The following is a 12,488-nucleotide window of genomic DNA, read 5'->3' on the forward strand; positions in this document are numbered from 1 at the left end:
TAGCACATGACATACACTCTTTCCAATGGAGGCCATTTAATAAACAAACAAAAACAATTTTGGAGTGGTCAAAATGAGTGCATGTATTAAGTCCTTGCTCCTTCAACCATACATACATACATACATACATACATACATACATACATACATACATACATACATACATACATACATACACAGACAGACAGACAGACGCAGGAAGGAAGGCAGGCAGACAGGCAGACAGACAGACGGACGGACGGAAGGACAGACGGACGGACGGATGGACAGACTGACACCACACCATGCCTATAGTATTACTGAACTTCATTAGTCAGTTGTGCTAAAAAGATGTTCCATTGTCACCACAAAGGAAATATCTATGACCAAGTTATTAAAGTTAAAACAAATCAAACAATTTAGATGGTGAAGGTTTATTCTACTAGTATCATGTATGGTCAAATTTTCCTTACTTTCACATTTTATGCTAGTTTCTTTCAGACAATCAATACAGGAAAAGAGCACTATATGTACATACACATGCGAGTGTCTGGAATTTATTAGGAGAACTGGTGCATTATAAATACACATTGTTATTGTTATTATACTCGCCTGTTCTAGTACAATAGCATTTAATAAGTATGCCTTCTACAATACAGTAAGCCACATGATAAGGGTATAGTCGTCTACGTCCTATTTCTAGGAGGAGTCACTCATTATGAGATTTGATTGACTTCTCAATAATTTATGATTTCACAAACGAAATATGATCTCTATCTCATAACCGCAAATTATGGACCTTATGTTTCATAAAACAAAATCTAATACCTAGCTTGATTACATATAATAACACTTTACATATTGAGTGTAGTTTTCACCCTAACCCTAACCCGAACCCGAACCCTAACCCCATGGCCAACCATAACCCTTACACTAATATAAGTATAACCGAACCCGAACCCTCCCACTAACCCTTACAAGCCTTCCCCACCCCTTCAAATGGCAACTTTAATTCAAATTATCAGGAGAATTCCACCCTTTTTCTCCTATTTCTTCCACACTCCATAACCCACATTCATTTTGTCACTTCCCGATCTTTCAGATCGTAATGTTCCCCATGCATTTACACACCTCAGTTTGAAGCCCGCCAACTACCCATATTTCATGAGTCCACATAGATGTGTGCCCATATCGTACACTACTTCTGATAATAGCCTGGAAATCCCAACAATCCATTTGCTACACATTCGATTGTGTAAACCTTGTATAAACTGTGACTTTAGCATATCCATTCTCGCCATGCATTTACCTTCGACCATGTCATTCTGTGTCAGTCTCTCCATGTATGAGTCAGTTCATCCCCTTTACCTACCTATACCCTGACAATACACAATTAGCATTGTTACTTTTACATCTACCACCTTAGTACTCTACTACAGATGTAAGGTTTTATACCATCACCCACCACATACAAGCATTTACTGTAAGGACATCGGACCCCGATACTCTTCACGGATACGAAACCCTCAAGCTGTTGCTGTATTTGAACACCAGTCACCTTTCTGATATACCTTCAAGATGACGTATAGCTACATGATGAACCTGTTCCTTGAGATGTTTGTATACCCATCACTATGGAGCTGGAACTCTCAACAGCCCAACGTCCTTTATGGACATCAAATCCAGGCACTCTACACTGATGCAAACCCTCGCAGAAGATCACTAAACGTGAATAAACACCCAAATTTTACTACATAATCTGTCGCTCTACAAATGTGTCCACCCTTTATAACCCGCCCTTACCAATAGCTTGTCAAATTCTTTGCCACCTTGTTTTTCCCGCCAATTCTGCATTTTTTAACTTTAACCAAGTCCTAGCTAACCCCCACCCTTATCACTATTAACCCTTACAGACCTTCCCCCACCCCTTCAACTTGAACTGGAAACTTTATAAATTCAAATTATCAAGAGAATTTCACCTTTTTACGTCTATCCCCCCCCCCCACTCCATAACCCACATTCATTTTGTCACTTCCCAATTTTTCAGATCGTAATGTTCCTCGTACATTTTCACACAGCAGTTTGAAGCCCGCCAACTACCCATATTTCACAAGTCCACATAACTGTGTGCACATATCGCACACTACGTCCGGTAATTAGCCAGAAAACCCCGACAATCAATCAATTTGATACACATTCGATTGTGTAAACCATGTATAAACTCCTACCTACACAGAACACACTCTTTTGAACATACATCATATTACTTTCCCATGTGCAACAGTTCATGGTACCATTGACACGTTTCTTGTTTACCTAACCCTAACCCTATCCTAACCATAACCCCTACCAAGTTCTACTGTTTGTATACTTTACCCATGAAATCTGTTTCATGTGTTTAATTACGTATTCTTCTGCGATATAAAGTACCACGCACCCTTTGCATGCATTGAGAGTATTCAATACATGACTTCGTAAGACTAGTAAAACAGCAAATTATGAAGTTAACAGGAACAAGTTCAAAGCTTGAGCAGTAAGTTAAATATAACTTACAATTAAATAAATTATTAATTTATACCAAACACATGCAATGACGTGTAACATACTCTAATAATTAAAAATGAAATGATTCAGATCAAGGCAAAGTATAACTTAGAAATATACTAATAAAATTTACATTACATAATAGGTTTATGGTACTACAGTTGTTTGTTTCGTTTTATTTTCGTTATTACCGAGATACATATATCATTTACTTTACCCAAGGGCCAAGTAGATTACCCATTTTATCATAATTGATCTTTGGTTTAATTGTTACATTTGGCGCAATAGCTCCTTTGAGGTATTTGCCAAGTAGTTGTAGTATCTTCTTCACTACATCTGTCTTACGTGATGCAAGGTTGATCCTCTCCTCTGGGTCATTCTCGATATCGTAAAGATACACTGAACTGTAGGGAACAGGGCCATTGTCTGGTACATTTTTTTTATTCATTTCCATAGGCGGACTCCAAATATGTTCACCAGGCCCACCTTGACATACAAGAAATAAATCAAAATGTTTAAAACACATCGGAAATACAGAGAGTTCTGTGGTATTATTCTGTAGTATTGATCTCGAATAGCTAACGATAAATCATGATATAAACCAAGCAAAAAGGTAGCAGAATAACAAACACTTAGAGCTGATATAAGCCAGAAATTGACAAAAAATCTTTAATATATTTCATGACCCAATACCATTATTGTCTAATGAGCAAATATTTTATAAATATAAAACACAACTCCAAGGGTTTTCAAACATTCTGGTCAGCTTTCCCATGGATGCATACACATAAAATCATTACTTTCCTTAGTTTTTATATCTGTTAAAGGGATATGGGAACTAGTCAAGTAGCCACAATTCTATTGAGTATCATTCTCTGCATAAATGCTGTTTTGTCGTAAATGTTAAAACTAGTTATACCGGATGGATCATAGTTCAAGCATCTAGATCAGATATAACAATCTCTGAATGAATGACATAACCTATTCCCGAGGATAGAAATTCGTGATGGTTTCTAAATACACAAGGCTAGCACAAATGATTGTCTCATACAGTGTATATCATGTAAATATCAATGTCAATGAATATATCGATGCTATTTGTGAAAACCATTGATGTGGTTACTTCTTTTGTAAAATGTGATCATATGTGCTTCAAACTTCAAATCTCCCTAAGAGTTTAAATGAGGTGTGATGTGTGAAGTGGACTGGATATTTCAACAACCAACATGAATTTCATTTTTACCTCGTTAAAAATAATTGTAAGTGAATGGTATTTATATTTCCGGGGAAAATCTAGTTTGGTCTGTGGCATAAAATGTGATTGACACTCCCTCAATTTCCATTCTCTAATATATGAGTCTCCCCATGTTCATGTTCAAATATTTCAAGGAAATTCTTTTAATATCGTCTTTCTGTGGAGTAGTTGTTAGAGCTCAGTAGTAGTCAGGAGGTCCTGGGTTAGAATTCCATCAGAGACAAACATTTTTTCTGTAGTAAGATCCACCACATTTATAGTTTTAAAGGCACTTGTTGTTTCCTACTATTACTATGTGAATGTACGCCTATCTTTGGATCTAATTAGCTGAGCTGGAGTCCAGAACTCCTAAAGACCAGATGAGTGCACAACTGGAAACCTCAAGACTGAGGTCATTATCTCCACCTCAATCATTATCCCCAAAATCTTGCCATGCTGTTTCCCCTTTATTAATGTGAGACCCACTCCTCTCCTCACACCACAACTAGCTGTTAACTCACTGCATTTAACTGATATGTTATTATATTACTTTACAATGGTGGCAGTGGTGGGATGTGGTAGCAGTGACATTCGAAACCGTAGGCAGCAGTTGGATCTTGCCAAAACCACAAGTTAATGCGAAGTTTGATTTTTTAAAAAGGAGAAAAGTAAATGGCCTTCCCCTAATTTCCATTTCCTAAAATATGACCCTCCACGAGGGCCGATTTGTAAAAAGTGACCCACCCCATAATTCCCCTGGCCCTCGACCCCTCTCTCCTGTAAATAATGAGGGTGCCATAATTGTATTTTATATTGGATGAAAATATATCACGAAAGTGAAAACCCAACCAAGGTTGTCACAAAGAGAATATACAAAACAGATCTTACTTTCATATATGTGACCAAGTATACTTGTAATATACCAAACGTGGGTTTTTTCGATACTACAAATAACGTTTGTTTGTTTGTTTGTTTGTTTTGTTTGTTTGTTTGTTTGTTTGTTTGTTTGTTTGTTTGTTTTAAATATTTGTATACATCTTAAATAAGACCTACATACCTGTCAACAGTTTCCATTTACCAGCTCTTATTGCAGCATGCATTCCAATATCAAAAGATGTGTTTTTGGAGTCAAATTCTTCAGTTTTATGAGTTGGATACATGCGAAGTTGGTTCATTGCAATCAATGCGTCCTTTCTGATCGTTCTTTTACTCTTATATTCACTGTAATGCAATATATATGATATTTCGTTAGACAGTTTGCAACATCTTATTGCGCACGATGAACCATGTACTGTTCGTTATTGCACTTTCACTGTAATGCAATATAATATGATATTTCGTTAGACGGTTTACAACACCTTATTGCGCACAATGAACCATGTACTGTTCGTCCTTGCACTTTCACTGTAATGCAATATAATGTACATGTGATATTTCATTAGACGATTTGCAACACCTTATTGCACATAATGAACCATATCCTTTTATTTGATTCTTTCATGTACTATAATTATGCTACAAGCAAACACCTTTCATTAGGGTCACACGATATATCTTGGGAGATTAGTTAGGCTCAACTAGTTGATTACTGAATGTCTGTTAAATCTTTATAGATCAAAGGCGATGGTTGGTAATAGTGTAGCAAAACACACTGAACAGGGAAATAATTGCAACAGAAATAATGTTTGATACTCTTGCACAGAATGTTATGCTGGACAACGTAAGCCTTAGAAAAAATCTACAGGGGGGATCTAAATGGTGGAACATGGCAGAACATGAGGTTTCATTTATTCGCATAAATAAAGAGAAAATATGATATTCATGAAATACAGTTTGTTCAAAACTCCATGGAAGTAACAGGTCTTATGATAGGTCTGAAGTTCGAAAATGATTTTTTTTTAGAACCACCCTTTGATCATAAAACTTATTCAATATAAACAGAATTGATGTGTGTATGTTCAAATACAAACTGAATAATATACACTGACTATAGGTATACATTTTAAAAAAACACTACCACGTGTACATCTAGTATATCTATCATTAGGAACTGAAGTGGATTATAGTACTTGACTACCTTCCTTTATTGTTCCATGAACATACATAGTAAGCAAGTGTTAATTGATTAGTATAATTAACATGGGAAAAACCTTTATATACAGCATGCATGATAATAGAGATATTGAAGACCATATCCAAGTATTCTATGCCTATAAATCATGTGTATGGTTTGATCATTTATGCCTTCTAAATGGCCTCCGACTTCGTGTTATTGAATACAGTGTGGGAGGGAAACATTCCCTCTCATCTACTCCTTACCACAGTCCTAAGTATATCTTAGTGGTCAATTGAGATTTCTCCTTGCGAATCCCACTTTTAAATTGTTAAGAACTCTATAGGGGATTCAGGAAGTGATTGTCCCTGCTACTTTAATGTAGGATATGTTTGTAGAATATATGTATCGTACAAATGAACATATAAAAATAAAAATCCCTGGATATTGTTTGGCGGGGAGGGGGGGTGTTTTGAAGAGCACAATGGAATGGGGTGTGGTGCGGTGCGGTGTGGAAACAATTTTGATCAAAATATTTTCTCGATACTGATACTGCTCGTTCGCGTTCCCTTAAACCTTAACATTTACACTACAGGTAAACCACAATGCATACAATGAGGTTTTGTCAGTAAATCTATCTTCAGAAAATATACCCGGGGAGAAGCTGAACTAGTATAGACCAATTATCAGAATATGATATTCGGTTTAGACTTGCTCCCCGTTTCTGCCGCTCGACAACAAAGCCCTAACATTTATGCATGCAGTTTGTAAAATTGAGATCATATGTTTATGATTGTCTGTGTACATGACCAGGTGCAGCACGATGACACTTCTTTCACATATCATGTATCTACATCTTTGCCTAGACATAGGTATAGTCTATGTCATGTTGTAGAGGCAACATGACATGTTTACCTCCCGTAAGGATACGGAAGGTATTAAAAGGGGTATATCTGTCTGTGTGAACTGTCATATGTCCGTCTGTGTGTGTGTGTGTGTGTGTGTGTGTGTGTCTGTCTGTCTGTCTGTCTGTCTGTCTGTCTGTCTGTCTGTCTGTCTGTCTGTGTCATCATTTTCTTAAGAACGACTGGCTCAATTATACTGAAATTAGGTACACACAATGTTTGGGGCAATGGCTAGACATGATTAGGTTTTGAGCGATATCAGTTCATGTTAATTAGATAAATTTGCATATCAATGAAATCAACTAATTATGCAATATCTCAAGACTGCATACTTCAATTTCAATATAATTTAGTATATTCGTTAAACATAAGAAAGTGCATTTGTCCTATTAATGATGTACCTTTGATGTACCTAACAGTGTTAATGAATAATTTGTATAATTAATGATTTTCGGTAATTAGGCTATATCTTACGAATGTACACTTCAATTTCAATACAATTTACTCCATATATTAAGCATAACAAAGTCCACACACCTTATAAAGTTTGTTGATGTACCTTACAGTGTTAATGACTAATTTGCATAATTAATTATTTTCAGTAATTAGGATGTATCTTAAGAATACATACTTGAATTTCAATATCATTTAGTACATAATGTTAACCATAACAAAGTGGGTACATCCTGTAAAATTTGTTGATATAGCTTACAGTTTTAATCAAACATTTGCATAATTAACGATTTTAGGTAACTAGGCTGTATCTTAAAATTTCAAGCTTCAAATTTCATATAATATTATAATATGGTACATATATCAACCATAATAATACGCACCTGTCCTATGAACTTTGTTGATACAACTTTTACCTTTAATGAGTAATTTTCATAATTAGTGATTCCTTTACGAGAGGCATTCAGTTTAAATCTGGTTTCATTTGACATAGTACACTATGAACAGTATCTTATCACTTGTGCATGGAGCACAAAGTACGTTATATTCCGTAATTCATGATAGGCCTATTTTAATATCCAATATTCATGAATAACTACTTTATTCCCCGTGATTTGTGACCCAGACCCCCCTCTTTCACCCTCTCTTTAATCTGTGCCTGGACTCTGCTGCTCAGGAGAGCTTCGATTTTAAAGCCAAAATCTACAGTTAAAAATAACTACCAAATTCAAAACTGCACTCTAGCAATGGCTGTACGCGTCCTGTAATATAGCTAGTGTAACCTTTGTGTATGATGCGTTTTATAACCAGTAAGAAAGATGAAAATTCTACACCTTATTGTTTCCCATTGATTAAAGCCATCTAACGGCTTTGTTCCATCTAGGTTACCCCCTGCAAGGTGAACAAGTGTTGGAAACCAATCAGTAACATGGAAAAGCTTATTGCATACTGTCCCTCGCACTTCTTGTTTTAGCAAAGGGCTGGTCACAAAAGCAGGCACACGAACCCCGCCTTCCCACAAGGTTGCTTTAGAACCTTTCAGTGGCCAGTTGTTGCCACCATACATAATATCACCTCCATTGTCTGCAAAAGAAATCCAAACATTTTTACTGGGTTACTCAATAGTGGTAACGATTTCACTGACATTTAATCTAGATTCGTATTCGTGAGTAGGCACAAGCTAGAATATACAATATGTACATTACATTAGGTGAAGTATTCTTTGGGTCTGTCCATCTTAACTACAATTACACGTGCAGCTTAAAACACATAAAGTCAAAATCATTAGAACTTTAACGAAAGCAAAGTTGCCCATAGATGAGACAAAAGCCAACTATCTATACTGACATACAACAATACAATTCAGATTAACTCACCGGATATGAACACTATTACACTGTTATCATAGAGACCCTTTGATTTCAATGTACCGATCACACTTCCAATACCATCATCCAGACAATACGACATGGCTGCCAATGTCAATCTTTTCTTGTCCTTTATCTTAGATCTAAATGGATTTTTGTAATGGGGAGGAACTTCCAGTGGTTCATGGTTGGACGTGTATGCTAAATAAAGAAACAGTGGCTGTGTGAAAGTAAGTATAAATACAGTTGATTAAAATTCAAAATAATACCAAGCTGTGCTAAGTACGGCGATTAGTAGCTAAGCATAAAAGAGCCAGGTACACGATGAAATATTTCTAGCAGCAGTTTTAACAATCATAAAAAGAAAGAGCATTTGTAATGCACTGTTGTCGAGAGATGTCCAGGCGCTAACAAAAAAGGGAGACATGGAATGACATTTGGAATAATGGCAACAGCACAGAAAGACAGATTGAGAAGAATGAAGCTATAATTACATGGGATGAGTTTTAAAAGCACAACAGCTAGGAAGATGGCTTAGCGTGCAGATGACGAAGATGGAGAAGTTTGCCCTGATTGAAGGAGCAGTGACCTGTGTAAGAGAAGGGTCGTTTAGTAAACCTTTTAGTGAGATATTTTATTTTCAGAAGACGCATATCTGAAGAGAGTCGAAGTTGTCAAGGGTAAGCATACAGCTGAAGAAGACGAAAAAGATAATGAGGAGTGGTCGCATCCAACAAGTTATACCAGACAATATATATTTGATTATGTACGAGAGCTAATTGGCAACTTATTTAATGAGTTTAGAAATGGCTGAACGTGGCTTGACTAGTTGCCTCTTCATACAAGGTATGTGGCTACATTCTGAAAGTGCTGTTACAGTAGCTTTTTAGCTCCGCTGTCAGCGACAGCTGAGTGGAGCTTAAGGGTTAGGTTGATTCTCCGTCGTCATCCGTTTGTTTACCTAACCCTGGTCATAAAGGTTAACGCTGTAAAAGAAATTAAAACTATCACAAAGTACGTTTTGCAGTTACAGATTGGTAGATGTTAAATATGATCATAACACTCGCAATTGCGTGTTAAAGTATATTTATAGTTTCAATACTGATGATTTCTACTACTTTGTTTACAAGTTTGATCAAGTGATATATAAGAGAATGTACACAAAAATGGTGGTAATGTTGAACTTGATAGATAGAATATATGTGTTGTAAATGGGATGTCTACCTTATCAGAGTCATGTTGTTTTATCAATCGTTCAGCCTCCCTGGTGAATAAATGTGTTGAATAACTTCCGTTATATCGTGGTCCTTCATTGGCTGTAATATTTCTTAAGTCCCATATGCGATCATTGTACTTGTGTGTAAAGTGGTCCACTGCCGCTGATACATAACCTAGAAAAAATAGTTTTAATGACATGTATTACCTGAATCTCTTTTGATAATATTCAAAGGCATCTTATGATATTCTGGACAAAATAAATGAACTATAAACGGATATGTTAAACAAAAGCTGTAACTAAGTACACTGCCTGTTGCATTATTTATTCATCATGTTGCCTTGACAAAAAGCACGATGTGGCACTTAAAGTGGTCACCATTTGTAATTTAATGAAACTCAACCCAGACAAAACAGAGGTCATTTTCTTTGAATCACCTAAGACTTTCTACTTTGGAGCTACATTGGACTGAAAATGAGCATCTGCAAACTACCACATTAGAAATATTGGAATGAAGTATTTGACACAGGAAGCGACTACACATCTTATTCATGCATTTGTAATATCAACATTTGATTTTGGAAATGATTTCCTGTTTGGCATAAACATAGCAATGAACGGGAAATATCATAACAATGATTAGTTTGAAATTTCCCGATATGATATTCGGTAAGATAAAAGCAATAAATAATTCAATCTTAATCAGTTCGATAACTGATAATCTGTACACTTGAAAGTCCTTAATACAGTTCAATAACTGATACTCTGTACGCTTGAAAGTCCTTAATACAGTTCGATAACTGATAATCTGTACACTTGAAAGTCCTTAATACAGTTCGATAACTGATAATCGTTACGCTTGAAAGTCCTTAATACAGTTCGATAACTGATAATCTTTACGCTTGAAAGTCCTTAACACAGTTCGATAACTGATAATCTTTACGCTTGAAAGTCCTTAATACAGTTCGATAACTGATAATCTTTATGGTTGAAAGTCCTTAATGCAGTTCAATAACTGATAATCTTTACGCTTGAAAGTCCTTAATGCAGTTCGATAACTGATAATCTGTACGCATGAAAGTCCTTAATACAGTTCGATAACTGATAATCTGTACGCTTGAAAGTCCTTAATACAGTTTGATAACTGATAATCTGTACGCTTGAAAGTCCTTAATACAGTTCGATAACTGATAATCTTTACGCTTGGAAGTCCTTAATACAGTTCGATAACTAATAATCTGTACGCTTGAAAGTCCTTAATACAGTTTGATAAATCACATTTCCACCTGCAAAGAAGTTTCCAATATTAAATATTGGACGTTCAAGTTTGCTTTGGCTGTAGCTATTGCTCCACTAGCTCGTAACGAATTTATCCTGGCCTTCCGCACGGACTTCCTTTAACCTTTAAAATTAACTCTCTTGCTCTAGTATAGCTAACGGGTTTACACGCTTTAATCAAATAGCATTTGGTTTTCTGAAAACTTACCAAAGAATGTATCGAATCCTCTATTATAAGGTAGACATTCGTCTTTGTAGAATCCACAGTGCCACTTCCCTACAAGATGGGTTGAATATCCACTTTCTTTGAGTTTCTCTGCTATAGTTACTTCTTCCAAAGGTAAAGACCGAGGATGTACAGCTATTTCATTATTCTGTAACCCTAAACGAATCTGAAAACAATTAAGATAAAATTTATAAAGAAAATCCTATATATTTGTAGGGTTTTAACTAAATAAATGCATACAAGACAGTTATATCAATTAGTTACCTGTGTATGTCAATTAGTACTCTGCTTATTGATCTGTCTGTGAAGACAACCTAAGAATCAGTAACTCAGTTATTACCAAACCAGAAAGACTATAGAGTTTCAATTAGGCGGCAGGATGATTTTTACATCTCACCCAACGTTTTGTTTTGTTACGAATTTCACAAACAATATACACATGATATAGACACTGAAAGCGCGCGTGCGCATGATATGTTTGCTTCTATCTCACTATGAACACACATAAACAGTTTTGTTTGTATCTTCCTTGTTTCATCAGACAGTAAACGTTCGAATGACATTCAGTTTGATGGAATAGATATACTTATTTGATTCTAAATTCAACAGGTCTAAAAGGAAGGATAAATATGCTACTCACAGCATATCTCCCGGACATCAACATATTCCTGGATGGTACGCATACTTCACCTGTGTAGTAGTTGTTGAGTTTAACACCACTCTTGGCTAATGAATCGATATGTGGTGTTTTGAATACTGGATTGTGATACCCAACATCATTCCAGCCAATGTCGTCACCAACAATAAAAATGATGTGCGGTGGTTTCTTATTTTTACATAAAACAATCGAAATAAATGCAAAAACGATGCCAGCTCGAAGTCTACAAACCATGACTGAGCCCGATCTGATGAAAATCCGATGTATTGTACACTTCGCGATTTCTTTTTGACTAGCTGTTACGTTTACTGTCACTTGTTCTTTTGTGAGCGCTTTTAATCAGATTGGACTGAGCCTTGCCTATTGATATTCTTAAAAATTTATTTTTTTATTGAGAAATGAATCGCAATACAAAAGATATTTAAAAAATTGATTGACGTGGATTAGAACTGCGACATACGGCAGTTCTTTTTCAAATTCTGAACAAACCAAGCTATAGTCAATCTACGGAAGTAACAAACACAAAGGAGTGACTGGGAATTCTCAGTACCTGCAATAGCATTTCATCTCATGTT

At 35.9% G+C, this 12,488-nt stretch overlaps 1 protein-coding gene across 1 annotated transcript; it reads right to left on the bottom strand.

Annotated features, from left to right (window-relative positions):
- Positions 1 to 2,740: 2,740 nt before the first annotated feature.
- On the bottom strand, positions 2,741 to 12,147 carry LOC144445765 (arylsulfatase B-like; the record flags this gene model as incomplete). Its single annotated transcript, XM_078135405.1, has 7 exons — positions 11,896 to 12,147; positions 11,238 to 11,421; positions 9,760 to 9,926; positions 8,545 to 8,755; positions 8,002 to 8,251; positions 4,815 to 4,978; positions 2,741 to 3,009 (listed from the first exon to the last, which is right to left on the bottom strand). Coding segments are annotated over exons 1-7 (1,497 nt in total), but the record flags the coding sequence as incomplete, so codon positions are not given.
- Between the last annotated feature and the right edge of the window lie 341 nt (positions 12,148 to 12,488).

The sequence above is a fragment of the Glandiceps talaboti genome, chromosome 14, assembly GCF_964340395.1.
Source record: "Glandiceps talaboti chromosome 14, keGlaTala1.1, whole genome shotgun sequence".
Lineage (NCBI taxonomy): Eukaryota > Metazoa > Hemichordata > Enteropneusta > Spengelidae > Glandiceps > Glandiceps talaboti.